Raw genomic sequence first — 24,648 nt, forward strand, 5'->3', positions numbered from 1 at the left:
CTGTCCAAATGTGGTGGGTTTGATTACATTTGTACCAAAGGAGCAAGACTTTTATTTATTCTTATTTTTCTGCTCTGAAAGGAAGCGTAGGAAATGTATAAAGATACAGACATATATCTATAAAGATACATCTACAACTAACTTTTTCTTACTTTTCCAAGATGCTGCTGAAAAGGATGTGGCATCACAGTTTGTCAGCGTGTCTTCATTTCTGATAACCTTTTGTTCATTATGTTGTGTACACAAACACGTGTCTTAAAGGCTTTTAAGGTCTGATTGGTAGGTTGAGCAGTGTCTGCGTAGTTTGATTTAAATCTTTGTGAACAGAAAGTCCTTGGCAATGTGGCCTTATTTTGTTTTCAAACTGGTAAACAAACCATTTTCATGCGAGACGTTGAGCAATCAAATTCTGAGCTGTTCAGAAATTTTTTTTGTTGTATTATTTGATTTTATTTTTGTGATGAACATCTGGATAAGTTTCAACAAAGGAAATACAAATAGCAACAGAGGCAGTTCGTTAACTCCTAAGTAGGTCCTGGCAAACGTATTGATGCTTGCTTCCTCTAGGGCAGTCCCACTGTACTCAATGGAGCTGTCGGATTTGGGGAATAAGTGGACACATCTCTGTCTTCCTGGGTACTAAATAAATTTGCTTCCCAGGTATTCTCAGCACCCTGATGTTCAAGGACTGTTTCAAGGTGGCATGTATCAGGCAGGCAAAGTAAGCAGAGACAAGGAATTCATTACTTCACAGAAATTTTCACATGGGAAAGATTAACGTTAGTCGGTCAGATTAGCATCTACCCACAAAATAATTTAAAGTGAGTCACGGAGCGTGGTGCTGTTCAGTGTTGACGGCAGGGGCAGGCAGCGTGCGCCCAATGCAGCGCTCCCAACCCAGCTCTCCTCCTGCGGGGAGCAGCGTGGTCCTCCCCTGGGGACTGGGATTTGGGACCACCTTCCCCAAAACATTCACTGGCAGCCACGCAACGAGCCCCTCGCAGTGAGCCAGAGCCGTGACCTGTCTTTGACTGTCATCCAGGCGAGCGAAATAATTACACTGACAATCACGTTATCAAGGCACATCTGAGCTAATGCCTTAATTACACAATTTCTCTGAGTTATTTTTGCATTCTCCCCGAAGGCTCATGGAAGTCAGGGCTATATCATAAGAGGTTTTTTTCGGTTACAGCTGTGCCCTCTAGACTTGCTAAGAAATGGTGAAGTTCACCAGGAAAATACACACCTAACTCTGCTACTCTGCCTCGCATTTCTGAGCTGTCCTTCACAACAGTTTTAGGCTGAAAAGACTTTCAACCTGTTCGCATGAGGAAAAGCTGTTCTGGAATTTGTGTTCCTCAGTAATTCAATGGGTGGGTGCTTATTCCAATACAAGGGTGCCTTTCTCCAATTTAATGTAACATTTCAGCAAAGATATCACATTTTAATAAAAGCTGATGTTCACAAGGTTACGTCTCTCGTCCAGACAAGCCCTTACTATTTTTATGGTGGAAGCAGAGATTCCATAGACAAGTGTTTTCAGAGCAGGGATGGTGTTGCATGTAGACATATACTGCCTCTTTCCAAGCTCTGACAGAGGATTAAAGTGGTGCATTTTGATTCCATAAAGTACCCGTTTTCAAGTACCATCCCAGAACAGGACCACTACTCCCCTCTGGAAAAGCAAATCCAACATTCTTTCTCTAAACAAACATAAAGCATCAGTTCCCTTTCTTTCAGCATACCACTTCAGGTCCCAGACCCCTCTTTTGTTCTTTTTGAGGGTTATTTTTCCATGTGTGTATTCTTTCACATATGCACTCATTCATTTGTAGTCATGAGAAGTGCTGAGAGGAAAAGAAGGACTCTTTTCGGTACCTTTCAAAATTTTTGAAATTTAGATTTGTTGCAGAACTGAAAAAATCCAAACAGTTTCAGTAGTTTTGGAAAGACAGAATTAAATCTGAATATTTTCATGCTGATAAAGAAATGGTCAGCTTTTTACTCTTTTCTTCCTTGAAACTTCATCATGACTGAGACGATTTTATACAAACTTTCATCCAAATTAATATAACTTAATGAAATGTTTGGGCATGCAGTTTTTTGTACGTCTATAAAAGGCAGACCGGCTTGTGAACTGACTGGCGTGCATGTGGTCTCCTGCGCACACACAGATTTCCAGGGTGGGGTTGAGTTTAAGATTACAGCTCCTAAATGATCCTTTAGCGAATTAATAAGGTATCAGCTACTTTTACCGGTATCAAAAGGATCGGACATAAAATTTTATGATTTTTCAGCTTGGTTACCTCCAATTTAGCAAAAGGGGAAAGTTAGAAATCTCTCTAAAAGTGAATGGAGGTCCAAATAGCCGCAGAACTAAATGCCTTCAAGGAACAGCTGGCATTGCATTCTTCTGCAAGGATGCTGCCCGATTCATGGTGTCTGCCGGTAGCCTGTTCGGCATGAGAAATATATCTGTTAGTTAAAAGCCCCTCCGAGCCCGTCCCAAACCGGGCAGAAACAGCCCAAACCTCAAAGGGGGGTGACCGGAGGAGGTGCATCGGAGGCGGTGGCCAGCCCTTTCCAGGTGGCCGGGGTGGAAGAGGAGGGAGGGCCGGGTCCCAGCTGCGCGGGGCCGCAGGAATTTGGGGTGAGGAGGTTAATGACCCGGCATCGCTGCTGCCGCCGCTCCTCCATTGCACCGCGCCTCTGCTGAACCCCAGCCGGGGACCATCTTTCTTACAAACAGCTCTTGCCTCCCCCGCAGAACAAAACCCCAACCCCAACCTAGCCCCAACCCAGCACCTTTTGTACAAACGGAGCACTTTCTGTGCTATTAAAGGCGGAGGGTTTCTGGTTCTGGGCGGTGTTCATTCAAGAGGTTTGCTTTCTGTGGGGAAATCAAAAGAAAGAAAAAGTTGTGTTGATGTGAAGAGTGAGTGAAATTCGTTCTCTCTGTAATTCCCCCTGAAGTTCATGACACCTCGGTCATCGTAAATTAGGCTTCTCGGTTGTTGAGTACAGCTGATATTTCTGCAGTTATTGCGGCTAAAGTTGCTCACAACATCCTTCAAGCTGCTTTTCCTGAAGATTTTTAATCAAAAAAATGTTCAGTGCCACCTTAAATTTATCATTTGATACAAAACTGTGATATTTCAACATTTTACGTAAAGATGTGTTTGAAGAGTCTTCAGTATTGGAATAAATTTTTATTTTTGGTTTAATATTAGATTTTAATAATGCCCCATCTTTCACTTTCAACAGGATTATTTTACAGATGAAAACAGAGTACTTAAAAAGGACCCTCAACAGGATTACCATCTGGAATATGCCATGGAAAACAGCACACATACCATATTGGCTTTTAGCAGAGAACTGCACACTTGTGATACAAATGACAAAAGCATAACGGTAAGACGCTCTGCCTATCTGTAGTGAAATGAAGTAATTAATGCAGGCCAAATGTATACGTGGTTATGGAGCTGGTTATTCATCTTAGCAAAAGGACCGAATTAGAGAAAGTCATTTTCCAAAACATCTGTTAGGTCAACTTAAATTAACCATGTAAAATACTTGTGCTAGTTTTATTAAGCTCTTATATTAAAATTTCAGTTTTCTTTGTCCTTCTACTTTAATGCATAATGTCTAACTTCTAACACAACAAGTGAACACAGGATTGAAACAGGTACCTCTGGGGCATCAAGTCCCGTATCCCACAGTTACAGTCATTCAAGGGATTCCAACTTGTGAAACACTTTTTAGGCCTTACGCTAACTTGTAACTGATCCTAAAGATAGACTTTTAGAAAACATTGGAGCGTATATATTTATAGTATATTTTTGGTTTATTTCTTTATTGAAAATGAAGAAGTTGAAGAGTTTTCTGATAAAACTCTTTCCATGGTAAAATACTTTTCATGGTAAATTCTCCCGTTGCCCTAGGGACTGCTGTGCTGTTTCCTAAGTGTAATTTTAAATTATATGAAGTTGATGCCTTTTGTATTGGAAATGACAGACAGGTTAGAGAAATTTCCAAAGCTTTCTATGCTTTGGCTTGTTTACTACTCATTTTGGAAGCATTGCTATAGTAGTTCAACACTATTTTCATTATCTCTGTTTTTACAATATATGCAATTAATAACAACGTGCGGAGCTGAAAGACGCAGGAAGCAAACCGCAGCTGTATAAACAGTCAGATTTCCAGGCACTCAATGGATCTATGGTTTTTGCACCTGCTGCAAATTGGCTCAGTATAGTTTAACATTCTGGGATACTTCAGGATTTATTAGATTATTTTGTCTCAAGGGTGATTATTGCAATCCGAGAATGGTTTACAGAGAATTGACCTGTGCTGTGGCTGTAGATTGATTTTTAAGATGTAAATCTGTTCTGTAATTGAATGTCTATCTTCCCTAGCATGTAAGGACAGCAGTTCACAGAAGGTATTCACATCTTTACAGAGCTGAGCCTGGGAACTGTTTTGGGAGGAAACCTGTTTGCTGGCCATGAGTGGCATGTCTAGAAAATTTTTTTTTATGTGTTTAGTTAGTTACCTCTTTATGAGTCTGTTCTGCTATTTGCAGATATTATTTAAATTTGCGGCATTAATGAAGGCATCTGTCCAAGACAGACTGAACTTCTGCAGATCTACAATGAACCCTATGAGTATACAACATAATTAATTTTAAAAGCAGTAGGTGACTGCTCCTCTGGTATACGTTGTCATTGTTCAAATACAGCAACACCTACAACGTACCCATCTCAGGAATTATGTGAACTATGCAAGGAAGATCTTGTTCCTATTCCTCATGGCTTTCTTGGTTGTTTTCTTTTTTTTTTTTTTCAGGAGAGCACAGTGCGGGTAATATGGGCCTACCACCACAAAGACTTGGGAGAAGCAGGTCAAAATTACCATGGGTCTAATCGTGGTACAAAGAGCCTACGTTTACTGAATCCTGAGAAAGAAGAAGTCTTGTCCGCCTCTTTGCCATACTTTGACTTGACAAACAAAGACGTAAGTTACTCTGGGTTTTGGGTTTATGTGGAGATGCGGATAAGGTAGCAGCCAAAGCTTTGGGCTTATGCAACAGGGTAATATGACTTTTATAATATTGCGTTCTTGCCCTTTTTATTAAGACAGGTGCCTGTGCCAGACAAGGACACAACATATTGGTGCCAAATGTTTAAGATTCCTGTACAACATGAAAAGCATCATGTGACAAAGGTGAGTGATTCTGGCTGAGCAAATTTAGAGGAGTTTAGATAACGATTACTCTTCAAATCAATTCTTGCACTTTCAAAATTTGTTTCGCTGCTTACTGGAGTGAAAACAGGACCTCGCGTCTGTCTTCACAAACATGGGTCAAGTGTATGTGTATGTGTGCCCAGGACCTGATTCTGGTGTGCCCTGGCAACTGGCACGCACAGTGACTGAGCCCCTTTCTTTCTCTTCTCCTATGTCCTCTCTCTTCTTGAGAAAATGAGGTTGAAAATTATTTCTGTCCGTAAACATTTTTGGTAAAACTGTCTAAAAGCAGGTTCCATCAAGTTTCTACATTTACATAAGAATGTCACGAATTTCTTTTAACAGAGACTAATTTTAGATTTAAAAATAATTAAATGATGAAGTTTGTTAAAATAAAGGGCCAGGTTCTTCTTTGATTCCAATCACCTCTCTTGTGATGACCACAGTGGAGTTATGCTGTGTTACATCAGGTGAGCACAGGCTTCATTATCTTCAGCTGTGTAAAAGCCACGTGTTATGAAAAAAGAGATGGATGTTGTAATTTAAGATAAATGAAAATGTGTAAACATCTACACAAGGTTCAGCAGGATCCAAGGTGATTTCAAAATCCACATGCATAAACGTGTTTTTCTAGAATATATTTTCTAGCTTTCTTTCAGTTTGGAACTGAAAGCTTAAGAGTGCTGGGAGAAAGACGGTTCTCACATTCCTTCCCAGAAGCAATATACTGAAGACCTCCTAAAAAGACAACTTTTTATTATTGTTCTAGACAACTGTTGTGGTTTGGGCCGGACTGACCACTGAAGATAGAACTGTGAGATAGCTCTGGTCCTTATTTTTATCTTTCCTTGAACACATTAATGTGTCTAAGTATACAATTCTATTCCATTTTTTGGATTATTGCCATTCATATTTCTCCAATGCATTCAATAAGATGAAATTTTAAATTAACTCAGAGAACTTAATATGATCTCCAGTATGTCTGAGAAATACAGATAGTTATTATGAAATATTGTGGGTTTCCACACCTTATCAGAATGGACAATTGCAAGGTCCAAATTTCTGCCTTCATGTATTTGATCTTTAATCACATTTGAAATTTGTCACAGCTACTTTCACAGATCTGTATGAAAAGCAGAATTTGCTTGTAATACAGTATATATGTCAGGATTCCTATCTTTCTGTTTCCAAGCGAGACGGCTTCAAAACTGTAGTATCAGAATCGTGTTTTCAATGTTAAGTTTGGTGAAAGTTTTAGATACATGCTGTTCTGCTAAAAAGTTCACTGGAACTATTTATTATTTATATTTTCTGAATTTATTTTTTAAGTGTTTTGCCTGATTGAAGGTATGGTTACTCGTTTTTTTAAAAATTGTGGTTGGTTGAAGCTAAAACAGGGTTTTAGCTCAGAAGTACATGAATAATTTTTCAGAAAAGTTTTATATTCTTTATGATTTGCAAAGAATATTACAATTTTAGAAATCACTTTATGAAATCAGCAATTTATTTTGTTTCTATGAAGTTAAAAATTAGACTAGAATCCTCAGTGATTTTCCAACTTTAGAGAAGCAAAAAAATTTCATCCCGCCACTTAGAAAATATTTAGAGAGAGAAAAATTACTACAGAAGGAGAGAAGAATTATGCAGGAACCCTTCCTTAGCATTTCTTTTCAGGGGCACAGCTTATATTTTCATATGTGTGACTTTTGTAGGTGACGCATAGAGACTTGTTGTGGAATTGTATCTATGCACTCTTGCAAACTGATTAAACATTTCTGAAAGCCTACTGATGCACAAGGAATGGGGCTTATGGCTACTCAGGAGGATATTAGCTATGCAAACAAAGATTGAATTTCACAAAGGGGAGGACAGATGAATTATTTGGCCTGATCAAACTGCTTGTGTTAGTTAAGTACTTACGTACATGTTGATTCTGGATTCGTTCTGTAGCACTATTTTCATACAAACCTACACATCTCATTTTTACAGACAGCAAAAAAAAGTTTAGAAAATGGTACAAATTCCTGTCTACTTAAGTAGTGTACACGTGAGCTGATTTTGGCCATTTCTGTCCTCCCGTATGATTTTGTGGAGTACTGAAGTGCAGTTCAGCCCTTGTTGGACAGTGTGTGCCATCAGCTCCATGGAAGTGTGTGCTTAGCTGTGCCTATGTGTAAATCTGCCGGTGGTCTGGAGTCTCAAGTAGGTGCAACAGCCACAATAATTTTTTTTTACGTACTATTCATCTGTTCTCTACCATTCTTATCTTCCTGAAAATTGCTCTGAGCATTTTATAATAATGTTTTTTTTTTTTTTTAATATCAGTTTTCATCAGGAAAGCACAATATTTTAATGAAGGAAACTGTCTGTGAAAAAATTAGACCTATCATCAAAGGAAGAGGCCAAGACTTTTAATCGTCTCTGGTTAATGAATGCCAGATTCTGAAGCCAGATTCTGAATTAAAAAGCATTTTTAACTTCCATTGACCATGCGTTATTTTAAAAAAGATTAACTATATGCTGTCAGGCAGAACATATTCAAAGCATTTACAAATATATTTTGTAAATACAGTCTCGTGGTGCAACAGCTGGGTAAGCGGTAACGCTTGGTCTTAGAGTGCATCCAGAGCACTGTTTTAGTTTGGATGAGAAGCATACTTCTGAAGTGAATCTTCAAGTTATTCTTGCCTATTTCGGCATGGTTACTGCCATGGAGCAGTCGTGGAGCTCGTGAACTGAATCCCCTTGGGTGCAACTCGACAGGAGGGTGCGCGCCAGGAACGCAACAGAAGTCCCCAAGATGGAAATAGGCCAGCGCTTGTACAAATAGAACATTTCTGATGCTGGATAGTGAGGATGTTCGGAACACACCCTTTTCCTCTTTTGCCCTTTTTCTTCTCATGGAAAAAAAGTTCCCCAAACTGAATGACTCTCTGGGCAACGAGAAGCTTTTTTTTTACAGATGTCCCAGTGTGCTGCCTTTACCTTTCAGGTAGCTCAGGCATGGTCCTCCACCTAATCGCTTGCATGAGCAAGTTGTTGATTTGGAGTGAATCAAAGGGCTTGTTTGGGTAGCGGTTGCAAGGCCTGGGTTCTTCTGTTAGCACAAGGTGAAGAAATAACTAGCGTAAGAGACCTCAGAATCAGTTGAAGGTAAATTATGTAAGACCTTATGTCTTTTCTTTCTCTTTACATAATACTCATACTACTTTCCAAGAACCTCAGCTAATGAGAAACAGCATATTTTCGTTGGCTCTTCTTGATCAAGCTGCGCTACATGACATGTAAACGTGCAAGAGATAAGATTGTAATCTTGCATTCATCTCATAGGTAGAATAAGGACATGGATAAGTAATTTCTCCTTATGCTGCATTTACTAATGGGGAACAGAGCTTCGCTGCGATAACGGGGCACCCAGCCAGGGTTAGGACTTCTTTGTTTAATCTTCCTTTGTTTCGTATCTCTTGCAACTTCTTCCCTAGGGAAGAGACTGTGTCTTCCTACGTGTCCCTACAATGCCTTCTGTTACGAGACCTTCTCTGATGCCTCCGGGAACTCCTGGAGAAATAACTCGTAACAACATTATGCCTGCTAAGAAATAAAAGAAAATAAGGTGATTTCTCAATAGCTGGACATAATAGCCATAAGAGTTATCCAGATACCAATACCAGGCACGGAGCTGGTTTTGTGGCTCTGATGGTATACATCACTCCTCAGCTTCAAGCAGCGGGGGCTGCTTGGAAATTTGTTAAACTTCTACAGGTTTTCCCTCCCCCGTGTTTTTTGTCAGCAGAACCAATTATCAGGGTAATAGATCAGTTTTGAAAACAGCAATGTGCAGAACAGACAAAAGGGATCGCTTGGAGGTAATAGCAGGCGACCCTCTTTCTTCAAGTTAGCTGTTTGCAGGATGACTCTGCAGTGGTCCTGGAGCGGTGGACCTTGGCTGTTCTTTGCGTGGGAGAGCGCACATCGCAGCCTGTCTACAAAATCCTCCTGCAGCTACATGTGCATTGGCCTGTTTTGCTGCTTCAAGCTTCAGGCTGTGGTATGTGCCTCAGGCTTAGTACCCTACAGGGATTTTTATTTTTTTCACAAGCGGAAGTTAGCCGGGAGCTTTCTCAGAAGTAGCTTGCTTAGGAAAAAAAGCATTCTACTTATTAGCCCAGACTTTCTGGAGATGGTTTTAAGGTTATTTCTTGCTGGGATTTTTGCAGTGCTCTGTAAATATCGTTATTTTGACTGGTCCTGAATATGCCTCTGACTTGCACCCCCAAAGAAAGTTCGCTGGTTTCACCGACTGCACCTGGGGAAGGACCTCCTGCTCCAGCAGAACCTCTCAGAAGGAGGGAGGGGGGGACCCACTGGTGGAGCAGACACACAGGCATGTCCATGCACCGACCGCTGTGTGAAAAGGTTTCTGCGTCCCCGCCGAAGCCGGGCGGCGGGCAGCTCCCTGGGTGTGGAGAGCCCTTGCAGGCAGAGTCCCTGCCGCCCCGGCGCTGGGAGCGGGGGCTCGCGGGGCGAGAGGTGCTTGCCGAGAGGAGCACCCATTGAAAAGGGGAGTCTCTGCAGCACCATCCCTCTTGTAAATCGCCCGTTTTAAGCGTCTCTTCCTTATTTCTCTTTCGGTTTATCAAAAAGAAGTTATTCAGTGGCAGCACTCTGGAGCTTCTGAGATCCTTTAATTCTCATACCATCAAGATGTCTGATTTTCATGATGTTCAATGTGTGTGGATACACGCGTGCTGACACGTCTCTCTCTACTTTGACAGTTTTAAGACTATTTGCTTGTGACTGTTTTTTTCTGCCTATTTGCTGAATTTATTTTTTGCTTACCGTGAGCTAGCATCATGCAGACATTTACTAACAGCATAAAAGGGAAAATTTGTTTCACATTAATGAGAAATAATTCCCTGTATTTTGGTAAATACGGCTTTTGCTGTGTTTTCAAAGCTTGTTTTTACTGCTCTTTCTACTTGTAGTTCTACAGATACGGCATTTTTATTACTGTCTTCAGCTTAGCTTTCAATAGTCCATGTCTTTTATTTGTTTAATTTAGTTGTATTACTCATTAATATAACTGCATCTGCTAAAGATTCATTACTTTGGCTTCACATTAACAGCAGGTCTCCTATGTGCTCCACTGTTTTTTTTCTGCAATAAGAAAACCTTAAAATAAAGTATTTCCTCTAGTGTCTTTAGATTTTCTGTGAATTCTCCATACCTGTGGTCTCCCACTACTCCTAACAAATTGTTTAATGCTATGTGTAAACTTCTGAAAATGTACAGTATTTACTGGTTAAAGAATGGTATGTATATTCTCCATGCCAAACACGCCACAATCGATTTGTGTGAAGCTTTTCAGCTTCATTGTATAACATGTCTGGGCTAGTTTCAACACTCCATAAATTTTCTCTCTTTATTTTCTTAATTTCTTTGAAATATACTGTGTTTTCCTCAGGGAAAGTAGTTCCCCAGGCTTCAGTAGTAATAATCCCACAGACAAAAACATGTTGGACACTGAATTTCACTATTAAGAGCAGGAAAACAAATACAATTGGGTCATGTATCTGTATCTGCATGCCTTTTATCTAAGAATTATTCATTTTCCTATAGTTCCAAACTTTCTGGGTTTTTTTGAAACTAGTATAGACAGAGGAATACTGGCAGAAAGGCTGCGATGAAGCTGTGCTCAAGAGCATAAAATGTTTCAGATTCTGTAAGAGCACTTTTTTAATGGGATGCTCAGTTTTAGAGGGCACTTGGCATCGGAAAGGAGGATAGTAGGTTGTATTTTGTAAGCTTATGAGAATGGAGTGAGCAGGTTTAGCGCTGCTGAAGTGGGGAAGAAGCCCCATGCTGGGGATTAGACTATGTGGTGAAAATTCAGTATCTCTTAAGTGCACCTCATGCATACTAAATTGAACTTAGGCAACATATTAAAGACGGTAAATTTCCAACCACAAAGATGGGCTTCCTCTCATCTAACTTGTCTTATCTACAGGTCTGAGCCAGCTCTGTAAATGACCTTACAGTAGCAAAAAATAGCCATTTGTATCATCCTAGAGGTGGTGTCTGAAATATATAAGATCAAGCATCCCCTGTATGGTTCAGTCTCTTTCCTCACTGACTGAAGAGAAAACCCAAATAACCAGCCTGTATTACATATGTAGCTCTCGGATCGATGAGTCAGGGGACATGTGTCCCACCAAAATGGTCAGGGAACAGAAGAGATTGTGATAGCAGCAAAAATTGCAAAATAAACCTTTTTATTTTAAATTTGCCTTTAGGAGAAATGGATTTTTCTCAACCATAAGCCTATGTAGTTTTTTGGCACTCAACTTAGGATGTGACTAGGGGAAACAGGCCAAGCATATCACCAGAAAAAAACTTAATTATTTAGCATTAACTGAGGAGCATTACATTGGGCATATTTTTATATAAGCACCAAAGTTTTCCATCGTTGATCTCCTTAGAACGGGAGCCGCTTTTCAATTAAAGAAAGAGCTGCATTAGAGCCCACCAGCAGCTGCCTGTTAATCTTCATGTTCAGTTTCAGAGCAATCTCTGATAAGGAAGTAAAAACTCCAAAAAAACTTGTTGCCAAGGGTAACTCTGCTTTTTGACAGTGGAATGCTTTAGTAATACCAAAGACCCCAGTGTGAAAATACAAAGGGACTCCAGTTTAAGAGACTGATTGATTGAAAGCCAGAAGGGCAGCCTGTAGCCTTCAGTACCTAAATGAGGGCACTGATTTTTAACTTGAGTGATACCAGACAGTAACTGCTTGTTGCTCTCTGGCTTGAACTTTTACGTTTGGCTAAATGTGATAACTGTAGCAAATTGCATCATGCAGCCTGACGTAAACAAATGTTCTGTATTTTCCTGTATGTTCCCCTGCAAAGCAATTTCAGCCTCGGTAAATTAGATTGGCAACCAGACGATCATCTTATGCTGCAGAGCTTGCAAGCTATCTGCCCTTTGATCTGGAGGGCTGTCTCTTCAGTGCAAGCCTGAATCGGCCCATTAGGCTTCTTTGCAGTGTTAAAGAATCATATAATTGAACTGGCTGGAAATTAAAAGTTTCCCAAGCAACTCTCTCAGGGAACAACGGAAATACTGTCTTCTCTCATATTCTGCTAAATTATTTCATATGTAAAAATTATTTCATATAATATTTCATTCTGTGATCAAAGATGAAACTACATATGACCACAGATTTTACTGTCACACCAAACTTCATATTTCTTATTGAAACATATTCTTATTTTGTGGTATTCTTCCTTCATTTCACTTGTATGTCTTTACAATACTTAAACTATGCAGCTATTGCTGCATTATTTATACCGTACTGGTATGCAAAAATAAATCTACTTCATTTCTGTCATCATCAAACTTGAACATCTAGCTAATTTAATCCAGTTTCTTTAATTTTTCTTTTTTTAATTAAAACAACAACCATCCATTATGGCAATGTATTGACTACGCCAGCATGTGGTTGGAAAATATGTATTTTATGTGATTTTTCTGGTTAAATGAAAGTCAGAAGTTATGTAATTTCTAGTTACATACAAGTGTTAGATGACAGGAGCCTTAACTTGAAATGTCACCAACACCGCGCTTGGAGAAGGGGAGGGTACAATTTCTGTGAAGCTCTCTGAGTTTCACCTCCCAATTCTGAGATGATTTGTGGAGTGATCTTCAGGAGAGGATTGCTATTGATAAACCCCACTTTGTCTTGTACCATGTCTTTGTTTCTTCTTCCTCATCCTTAGCTTTGTGTATGGTTTTAGAGTAAGCCTGTGATCAGGTAGTGCACTGGAAAGATAAGAAAATTGTGCCTAGGTGTTGCCTGCAGCCAACCGATCCACACTTCTTATCCTAGCAGGCAATAAAATATTTCAGAGTGGAACTGGGCCTTAGATGAGTGATTGTAAGACAGCTTCTGCGCAAATACCAGAACAGCAGGTTCATAGTTAGTAAAATCTGACTTGATGGGGCTTGCACAGTGTGAGGTGTCTGGATGCATCACAGAACAGATCTACCTTGGTCCTACTGACATCTTGACGTTGCTTCTTAAGATCAACTTTCTAATTCAGACAAGTCATATCGCAGTAACACCTTAAGCAAATTTTCTGTGGGGCCACATTTAATTGCTCCAATGTCATTTAAATGGGGAAGAAATTTAATTTCCGATCTAACTGTTTAAAGTGTTTCTCTTCAGTACTGACCTCTCACTCTGCAACCCCAGCATTAGCTACTGGGGTTAGTTTTCAGAGAATAATGTCAGGATACCCTCTCCATCTCTGCTTCCACTTGCAATGCACAGTAGCCGCAGTTATGTCCAGAGCGTAGATTCCTTTACCCCCAGGGGTAGAACAGAAAGAAAGAACATTAATAACAGTGGAAAAATAGACAGACAATAGTCAGACAATACCACTTCACCACATCCACACATAGCATACATGACATCAAAATCCACATGGATGGCAACTGAACCACAGGCAGATGGTGCATAGTTTCTCTTTGCACCAAGACTGAAGTGGTTTTACCTGGTACGAAAATAATTTACATTTTAGATCTAACTAAAATACACCAAAAAAACCCCAACCAACCCCAAACCCAAAACACCCTAACCTGAGAAAACATAAATTATTATGAACTGCCAACTAATGCTCTGAAGTCTCCTTTCTCCGACCACTCATTTCAGTGACTTTTCCATTACTATCTCTTAAATTGCTTGGACTGGAATTGTGTCTTTGTGTTTTATGAAGTGCCAATTACAGTTTTGGTTTCTAGAGAATTAATACAGTCTCAAGAGACTTCAAAAGAATTATGTCATCTGAAAATGGGCCTTATTCTGTGACTTCATGGGTGCCGATGAGGGGTGTTGGAGCCCTACACAAGGGTACCAGGGTCTAGCTCAGGGTGAGAAATTGCAGAAATCATAGTATTAACATAGGCATTACCTAACCACACTTATTTTGTAAGCCAGCTCACGTTTGTATGTTAACCCTGTAAATATCAATTTTTAGAGGGTTATGAGCAATAGTTCCCGAGATTTGTTCTGCTGACTCAGGAGGCCATGTCATGTCAAAATCACGAGCCTTGTGGTTATTTTATCCCATGCTTTCCCTTCAGCAAACTTAGGTGCCAGAATGTTGGTCCAGGTTGGTGACTGTTGTAGAAGCTCAGTATCCGAATCTTGTATTTTGTAGCAGCTCAGTATCTTGTAGAAGCTCAGTATCCTGAGGGATATGGGTCAGGGGAAGAGTAAAGTCAGGACCCTGAATTTTAGGACAGCAAAATTCCAGGTCTTCAAGGAGTTAGTCAATAGGACTCCCTGGGAAACTGCCCTCGGGGACAAGAGAGCAGAACAGAGCTGGCAGATCCTTAAGGACACTTTCTATTGAGCGCAAGAGCTCTTGATCCCCAGGTTTAAGAAATCAGGAAAGGAGGACAAGAGACTGGCTTTGCTGAATCGAAACCTGCTGGTCAAATTAAAGGGCAAGAAAGAGATGCACAGGCAGTGGAAGCAGGAACAGATATCCTGGAAAGAGCATAGGGATGCTGCCCGATTGTGTAGGGATGGGGTCAGGAAAGCCAGGGTGCAGCTGGAGCTGAACTTGGCAAGGCATGTAAAGAATAATCAGAAGGGCTTCTACAGGTACGTCAGACAGAAAAGGAAGGTCAAAGCAAGCATAGTCCTCCTGATGAGCAAGACTGGCTAACTGGTAACAACAGAGGAGGAGAAGGCTGAGGTACTCAACAACTTTTTTGCCTCAGTCTTCGCTGCCAACCTCTCTCCCCACACCTCCTTAGTGGATGGAGCAAAGTTCCTCCCGCGGTAAGAGAAGATCAGGTTTGTGAGCACCTGAGGATCCTGAACATGCAGAAGTCTGTGGAACCTGATGAGATGCATCCCAGAGTCCTGAGGGAATTGGCTGATGTAGTTGCCAAGCCACTCTCCATGATATTGGAAAAGTCACGGCAGTCAGGTGAAGTCCCCGGTGACTGGAAAAAGGGAAACATTGCACCCATTTTTAAAAAGGGTAGAAAGTAGAACCCTGAGAACTACTGACCTCTCAACCCCCCGTCTGTGCCTGGGAAGATCATGGAACAGATCCTCCTTGAAGCTACAGTAAGGCCAAGGACGTGGAGGCCAAGGACGTGATTTGAAACAGCCAGCATGGCTTCACCGAGGGCAAGTCCTGCGACGAACCTAGTGACCTTCTATGATGGAGTGACTACATCAGTGGACAAGGGAATAGCTATGGCTGTTGTCTATCTGGAGTTCTGTAAGGCCTTTAATACGATCCCCCACAACATCCTTATCTCTGAATTTGAGACGTATGGATTTGATGGGTGGACTGTTCAGTGGATGAGGAATTGGTTGGACGGTTGCATCCAGAGGGTAGTGGTCAATGACTCAATGTCCAGATGGAAATCAGTGACAAGTGGTGTCCCTCAGGTGTCCGTATTGGGACTGTTCAGTATCTTCATCAACAACATAGACAATGGGATCGAGTGCACCCTTAGCAAGTTTGTCGATGACACCAAGCTGAGTGGTGTGATTGACATGCCTGAGGGATGGGATGCCATCCAGAGCGTCCTGGACAGGCTCCCGAAGTGGGCCCATTTGAATTTCATGAGGTTCAACAAGGCCAAGTGCAGGGTCCTGCACCTGAGTTGGGGCAACCCCGGTATCAATACAGGCTGCAGGATGAATGGATTGAGAGCAGCCCTGCCAAGAAGGAATAGGGGGTACTGGTGAGTGAAAAGCTGGATGTGAGCTGGCAATGTGAGCTCGCAGCCCAGAAGGCCAACCACATCCTGGGCTGCATCAAAAGAAGTGTGGCCAGCAGGTTAAAGGAGGTGATTCTGCCCCTCTACTCTGCTCTGGTGAGACCCCACCTGGACTACTGTGTCCAGCTCTGGAGCCCTCAGCACAAGAAAGACATGGACCTCTTAGAGTGGGTCCAGAGGAAGTCCACAAAAATGATCCGAGGGCTGGAGCACCTCTCTTATGAGGAAAGGCTGAGAGAGTTGGAGTTGTTCAGCCTGGAGAAGAGAAGGCTCTGGGGAGACCTTATAGCGGCTTTCCAGTACCTAAAGGGGGCCTACGGGAAAGATGGGGAAAAAATTTTTAGCAGGGCCTTTTGTGATAGGACAAGGGGTAATGGTTTTAAACTAAAAGAGGGTAGATTTAGACAAGATATAAGGAAGAATTTTTTTATGAAGAGGGTGGTGAAACACTGGAACAGGTTGCCCAGAGAGGTGGCAGATGCCCCATTCCTGGAAACATTCAAGGTCAGGCTGGAGCACGCTGATCTAATTGAAAATGTCCCTGCTCATTGCAGAGGGGGTTGGACTCGATGGCCTTTAAAGGTCCATTCCAACCCAAACTAATCTATGAATGCCTAAGGCCTTTCTTGTGTGTGTTCCCTTTTGGTAGTCCTTCACAGAAGTCAGCATTTCCTTGTCAGAAAGCACACTTCCTAACAGTATACCCCAGTATGTGTAAAACAAGAAGCGGACACCTGTAAATTCTCACGTGCTCTGTCTTCGGGCAAAGCTGCGTGTTCACTCCCAAGCAGGAGGAGAAAAAGTATAATCTTATTAAGATACACGATCAAAGGGAATATTTTGCAGTCATACAAAAGAATTAAAACCTCTTCCATTGCCATCTCAAAGAAATGGATAGACATCACTTTGCATGAATGGTGATTTCATGAACAAAAGGGAGTACCTGCATTGACTTTATTATTTATACTATTCAAATTATATTTTCCTGTTGAATGTATATAAACTCTTTATAGACTACCCATTTTGGCTTTAGACCTGGAATGTATTTGGTTACATATTACTTTATTATTATATTGTTTTCGCAAGAAAGTAATGATGTTGCTGATTAATTGCCCATTAATTCTGCTTGGTCTGTGTCAATTGTGCTGAGACTCTATGGCCGTACCGAATACCACAACCACTCTGCCGGTGTCTGTGCTGCTTAGGAGCGCAACGAGTGTATTGCCAGGAAGCGTAACCGAATGAAACATGTTCTTTCTTGACCTGAGCTCTTTATCAGATTGCTCCTCAGGGTTATACTTTTTAACTGTTACTAAACGCCTTATCTTAGATCTTCAGACATACCTCAGGCAGAAACAACGTTTTATGAATATTTCTCTGAGGTATACTTCTTTTGGGTTTAGTCTAAATTACTGCATGCCTTTAAAGTCTGAAACTCTATGAGTGGTAGAGTTCCAGGTGAATTAATTAGGAATAAGAATTTAGGAATGGACTTGACGGCAGTGAGAACAAGAAGCCCTAAACCTATCTCTAGTTCTTATTTTTAACTGTTTGCTTTTATTCGGTACTGTGTTGTTTGATTCCTCTTTCCTAATTAAAATACTTGTTTTGCACAGTGAAAAATGTGAAATTCTGGATTTACAGTGTAATCATTAGCAGTAGCATGTGGGGACAGAAGGGTTTGTGTGAATTTAGAAATACAGCCTCCTGTCTATGCTAACAGCCCAGCAACAGTAACTTTTACCTGAAAGTACATATTCTTTTCCAGTAAAAATTCTCCAGCTTGAAGTGGAGGTGTGGTAATTGCTTCTTAATGCGGTATACTAATAAAACTATAGTAAGAGCCTTCATTGAATAACGCAGTCACGGAGTAAACAGATCCTTTCTTCTTTACGCCAAGAACAGGAAATATCTGTGCTTTGAATAAGGTTTTCCATTCATGTGGTAAGGACTTTTTCTCCACAATGATGTTAGAATTTTTGTTCTGCATTTTAAAGTATACCCAAAACCAGTTAAACCCAAATGCCAACAATATAGCTTAAATAAATAAATAAACAAGTCAGCACTGTTACTTCAACTTGGGATTATGTCTTATATTTGAATCTTGCTTTGGAAAAAAACTCCTCCACACATATTAAGGACAAATCATGCAAATTTAAATGCCTTAAGTTGTATGGAACCTCTATTTTTGGTCTGGAAGATTTCCATCCTCCAAGGAAACCTTACCTAATCACATTATGAGATTGGGGGTGGAGATGGTTGCTGTTGCCTGGACCTTTTTCTCATCTCCATCTCTTTTGTATTAAAATACAAGAAGCAAGATATGTCACAGGTTGTATTTTCCTCCAACTGGCAGATGCGAAAAATGTGTGTGAAAATAATTTGGATGAACATTTTTGTGTTTGAAGGACAACTCAAGTTAAGCAGCAATGCTGCCCGTGGTACACGACTATCAGTGAACCAGAAAGAGTGGCTTTGATCCGCCTCCTGCAATTCACTCACCAAAATATACACCTTTTTAAGTGAGCAGCACAGTATAAATTCAGAGGCGCTTGGGACAGACAGCAATTTAAAGGGCTTTGTTAGTAATGAAGACTGATTTAGGATTTGGACTATACAGTGAGAAACCCAGCAATGGGCACTTAGCTGTGTACATGCAACCGGTACGGCTGATCTCAGGAAAGATTATGGGAGCCAGTCCATGCTAGACTGCAGCCGGGTGAGCACTGGAGGTATCTCTTTCAGCCCTAACTACTCTGTGGCATTCACTTAATGCTTTCTGACATACGGTATGGGGTGGGGGCGCTGGGAGGGTGGTCCCTGCCTGACCCCGGGATGCCTGAACTCCGGGCTGAAAGTCTGCAGCAGATTAGTGTCCCAGACGTGACGCTGGCCTGGGCAGGCTTTTCTCCTGACATGAGATAGCTGTTAGGTTATTAGGGTTAAAATCCTAGTCTGCCCTGGAGTCATGGACTTAAACATCTACCCCAGCTCAGAGGCATGTTTACAGCTCCTGGGTTTTTGCTCAGCACACCTCTGGGTTGTGTGCAAGAAGCAATGTTAGGCAGAAAGCAACTAGTGTGTTTCTTTCAGAACATTTATATGGCAATAAAACCATATTATTATTGAGGGTTTTCTTTCTGGAATACGCGGAGTTTTTTGCTGAAAAAGACCCAACTTTATTAAGCCAAGTATTCTAAGTATTTGCTTTTCTGATGAAAAATCTAAAACCTTAAAAGAGATGTTTTAGATAAATATTTGTTCATTCCAAAACTACACTTCTGAAAAGAAAAAAAAAAATCATAAAAAAATCTTGATGATTCCTAATAAGAAGACATTGTGTCTACCTTTTTCTAAGTTAGACAAATATTTCAATGGATGTAGGTGGTACATGTTTGTGAAACAAGTACAAAGACCATAGTAATCAGTAAGAAGGTAATAGTTCTTCCTGAGGACGAATATAGAAAGCAGAGACCCTATAACTTGATCTTTTGCTACAAAAATTCTCTCAACTAAACTCAGCCAGTACTCAGTTTCACAACCATCACTTTTTGGTCTGAGTTAATCATGTACGTGGCAAACTTATATACATAAAATAACCAACCACAGGCTGGAAACTCTCTTAGATGCAACAGTGCCAGAACAAAATATTGTGTCAAATATTTGCTCTCAGATTTGAGATTATAGCATAATGTTTTTTCCCCGTGTTACTGCCAGCTACATGCACAAGGTGTTGTATAAGGCTGTGGCCTTAGTCAGAATCATTTATATGGCAATATACCATCCCACAGCATCTTTACAATGTAAGATTAACTTGAAGCTACCTTTCAAGACGGAAAAAATCATATCATATTTTTCATTGGCATTTCAGTGTAGAAGCATCACTCCAGCAAGATAAAAAACCTGTTGCCATTTTTGTATATAAAAATAAATTCAGTGTTTTGTTTTCTGGAGTTCAGTGGGCTATATTTTCTAACAGGGACGCTATGGGGAGACTGTGGATGTAGTTTACTACCTTTCATCATTTGCGCAAGCAGGCATGAAGAAGAAACCACAGCTGTTAACATCAAATAAAGCAAAGCAAATAAAAAGGGAGAAAAACAGGAATAAGCAAGAAAGGCTTCCAGGTTTCTGGAGATGTTTTTCCCGTGTTGGGAATCTAACTTCTCGGATCATTTGAGCTGTTTGCATTTTCATCCTGTTTAATACACATCCATTAGTATGCTTATTAGCAGCTTGAGATGCAAGGGTCTATTATGTTACAATTTTGGCTTGTTTTTTTTAAGAAACAAAGACATGCGGTGCGTTCAGTTTGTGCAGTGGGCAAAGGGATAATAGGAAATACAGAAGAGAGCAAGAAAAATTGAAGCTGAGTAACCCAGCACTGGCAGATATAAGCATTTTCTTTGTTCATGCGATGTCAGCCGGTTGACTAGAATAGAGCTTCTGTTAAACCAACAGGTGGAAAGCACATGTCTTATCTGTATCAACTAACTTGATAATAAATGGAAAATGTGTTCGTTATATCCTTTGAAATTCAGTATTTTGAGAAGTGCTAAGAGATACAGTACAGGAGCTCTGTAAAACCTCTCAACCTGCCTGATGAGTACAGGTCATGCTAATCCCACACCGTAACCGTAACCCATAATTTTGGTTGCAGAAGGCAGCGTCTGCGTTTTGCATTTGAATGCAGTGTATTTTAAATACCTCCATCTTTGGAAACCCTGATTTGATGTGGTGGTGGATTAGAGTATATCTATTACTTTTTATCTCTGTTAGTGGGAGTCAGATAGGTTCATATATGTCAGTGTGGTCGGTTAGAAAGATCTTTCGCCCAGGCTTTCAAGAAAGGTAGAAAGGATGCAGAAAGTAAGTCATCATGAATAATAAAACAGGAGCTTCTTTCTGTGGGTTTCATGAAAAGCAGGGGAGACCGTGTCTCGTTGCACACGCTTATTTTTTGCAGTCCCAAATGCTTTCAGCATTTTGATCTATGGTGGATATAGGCTTTTGTTATCTGAGCCTCTGGCAGTCAGGAAATGTCAAGCAGAAAATGCACTTTGCCTGCAGGGGAAGAAGTCACCGAGGTGCCCCGGTGGTGCAGTATCTCTGCAGGCTCATTCACGACATGGCAAAGAGATGAACCCTGACAGCTGGGTCTTCCTTGCATGTCAGCAACAGTGAAAGCGCCACAGATGAACCTCAAAGAATGAAGCAAAACGGGGAAAACAGGTGGTTATATGCATATTCCCTTTCAGTCTCATTCCAGCCTCTTTCTTGACTCCCTTGGCTAACAAGAGGTGGGTAGGAATTACGGGTAGGAATTACCAAGGAAAGAGGAAGGAACTACATTTCAAAGTCACAGGTGTCCTCATAATTATTGAAAGTGAAAGGCGGATTCCAATTTTCACCACAACTCATCTAAATTGCTCAAGTTATCGGTGGCTGAAACCGTCATTTGAGAGTCCTCTTACACTATAAGAACAGAGTAAACAAGGCTATGTATAAATAAGAATCCAAATAAAAACTAATTGTTCACTTAAATCTGCCTACTATGTCTACTTTTATCACATTTTTTTCTGTATTTCTCCTTTGCCCTAATTTACCACAGTAAATTCATGAGTATTCTCAAAGTTGCACTATTTCCCGAGACAAATTAACAAGAGTCATGGTGACCTTTCAGGGTTCCTCCACCAGTATTGTGACTGGAGATCTGCAAAAGCAGACCTTAGTTTAGCTTAGCTTTCAGTTGTGTGATTTGGGGATTAAAGACTATCGAAGAACCAAAAAGTTTGTGCTTAAAAAACTCAAATAACTGGAAACTTTGCACGTGTGCATTAATCAGTCCAGGTTTTAAAAAAGAACACCTATAGTTAGGGATCAAGGCTGATAAAGGGCTGTTAAAATAGGAATAACCTTGTAGGAGGTGAGCCCTTTCAAATTGTGTTATCATTCATTGAGGCTGCAAGTAGTCTGGGAATCAGGCCACTCTGATCTAGATATTTAATTGTAGATACCTGCTCTAGCAACTAATTTTACACCTGTGACTACTTACGTGCACATTTAAATGCATTAGCGATTTGCTGAATTTGGCCCCCTATTTGAGGAACTCGGTCATTGTTCATCATTGTCCGTAAGGCTGGCCGGAAAACAAGAATTTTGTTTATTTGGGAAAAAAAAAAAAAGGTTTGGGAAATTCTGTTCAGCTTGTAGCAAACTAAACTGCACAGATGCTCTTTGTGGAAAGTGAGGGAGGAAGAGGGAAGCAGCCTAAACAGCCAACTTATTCTATAAGCTAAAATAACAAATGGCTGAGTAACTAGGGCAGTACTCACCTGGGATGTAGAACAGCAAGTTTAAATCCCTGCTCCAGTTAATCACTACACTAGAGAATCAAATACTATTTCTTAATTTTCTTTTCTGCTGAAGTTATTCTAGTGAGTAAATACAGTTAGATATTCACTGGATCAGAGAAAGGGAGTCCAACATGTCTAGGGGGTCTGCTTCTCTTCCTTCTCTCATTTTGACCAGAAATGATGCTGTGATCCTTAGGGAGATGGCCATTAAGATATTTCCATACGTTTCTGGGAAATGAACAATTTGTGATTAATGAGATTTTCCTAAGATTTTTCTTCATAGATTTTTCACCAATCCGAATAGTTTCTTTTTTTCTCTCTGTTTAAAAGGGGAGAGAGAAAGGTGGCTCCTCTTTAACCAAGTTGTAATAAAAATGTGTAAAAAGTGCAACTTCACTGCTGCTTTTCGTTATTTATTTGTGCATCTGAAGAATATAAATTGTCCTACAAGATGCATCAGAAAGATGCTTAAGGATTTGTTCTAGTTTTTTTTTTTTTTTCTTTTCTTCAGTAAAGAAAGCTGAACAAACCTACTTTTTGAAGTGCTGTTATTGTTTAGGTAACCGACACTAAGAAAGCGATGACAGGATGTGAGTTTCTAATTTTGGTGATGTCCCATTGTTTTGAGGGGAAGTTGGTTTTGAAGTAGTGCTTGTAAGCACAGCAGGTGCTGGGATCTTGTAGCAGCAGGCAGAACTCTCACATGTTGGGACAAAAATAATCTTTTTTCTTGGTAGATCCAGCGATAATATTTCCATAACCGTTTCCCTGACATTATGTGGAACCTCTGAATTCTTGAGCTATATACTGCTATTTAATGTATAGTCTGTCATGATCTGAGTATGTTTTGGTTGTGCGGTATTTGGATAAATATGCAGGTATACGAAGGAGCAAAGGGAAGAAGGAACGTGAAGCTGAAATGAATTTCTGAATCTTTGTCAGTCAGTCTGATACATTTGGGAATAAACTCTTATCTGATGGGAAAACTGATGCTTATCTCCTTCAAGAATAACTTTTATAGCCATAGTACAGTAATTCATGGCGATGGTAACGCTAACTGAAATAGGGATTACTGAGAACAGTACAGAAGATCTCTTCTGAAGTATTTCAGTCTTGCCATGAGAACAAAACTTTCATGCATCCGTGTAAATTGGCATTCTTCCACTGACTTCTAAGTGCAGTGAAGTGGGTGGTTTTGGGCTGTGCACTTCTTGGACAGACATGCAGGTACTCAGCAGCAGCTGGACTCCCCGAGAGCCCAACTTCAATGGTTTTTTGCAGACTCATATCAACGAGGGTGGTCTTGATATGCACGGGCTCTGGTTGCTTCTTCCTGCCCTTCCTCTTTTGTAATTGGTGTAGCAGTTTGAACAAAGTGCAGAGAGATAAATTTCTGGTAACAATATTGTGCTGACAATATTTTAATAGTGCAATATACTGTTCTTGCTTACCCTGTTGTGGTTCTCTGGTAGCTGGGGTTCATGTGCGTGCAAAACAAATGGATGCAAAGTTAAGATGTGTATACATTTTTTTGCCTGTTTAAAATACCTTCTCTTTCCTCGTATTAAAAGGCAATACCACATCGCACCCTACATCTTAAGAGTTACGTTGCCAAAGCTTTAGTTTTCTTGTGAAAACATTAATGTTTATCTTATTCAACTTGAAGGTAGGTATGGTAGAAAGGGATGCAATCTTTGAAAGTAAAGCAAGTGAAAAACTTTCATTTTAATACTTTTTTCTATCTGCTGATATTTTGTGGAATACGATCTTTCTGAAAAACAAAATACTTTTTTTTTCAGAAGTATTCATGTTTGCCCCAGGGATGTCATCTCTGACAGAGATGATTTAACATCATCCATCCAAATAGAGAGTGAACACTGTTTAATGAGAATGAAATAATTTCAGCTTACCCTAAAGTTCGATGGTCAAATTATACTGGGGGCACTGGGGCACCCCTGAGAGCCCTCCAGCTCATGACTGCCATAAACAGGCTGGAGCACCCAACCTCTCAGGAATGACTTCATGTTAATAAAGTCTTTACAACTGAGTGGATTGTAAAATAATTCTAATTTCTTGTAGATGTCAGAAAGATGTGAAAGTCCATCTGGAGCTGCTGAGGAACGTGGGGTATACCTCCAGGCTCGCCCTAGATGTATGGAATCTCTGGGCAGCTCTAGCCTGAAATAGTACAAAAGAGGCAGAAATGAGGATGAAAAGTTCTGAGTAGTTCAGATACCAA

The 24,648-nt window shown here is 40.5% G+C and overlaps 1 protein-coding gene across 1 annotated transcript in view; it reads left to right on the forward strand.

Annotated features, from left to right (window-relative positions):
• Positions 1 to 24,648, forward strand: part of MOXD1 (monooxygenase DBH like 1) — a 60,910-nt gene that overhangs the window by 16,270 nt on the left and 19,992 nt on the right. The window contains exons 2-4 of the mRNA XM_082481629.1: positions 3,265 to 3,411; positions 4,846 to 5,013; positions 5,140 to 5,223. Of these exons, the coding sequence (XP_082337755.1) occupies positions 3,265 to 3,411; positions 4,846 to 5,013; positions 5,140 to 5,223 (399 nt within the window). The remainder of the gene's footprint in view (positions 1 to 3,264; positions 3,412 to 4,845; positions 5,014 to 5,139; positions 5,224 to 24,648) is intronic.

The sequence above is a fragment of the Vanellus vanellus genome (assembly GCF_965231255.1).
Source record: "Vanellus vanellus genome assembly, chromosome: 3".
Lineage (NCBI taxonomy): Eukaryota > Metazoa > Chordata > Aves > Charadriiformes > Charadriidae > Vanellus > Vanellus vanellus.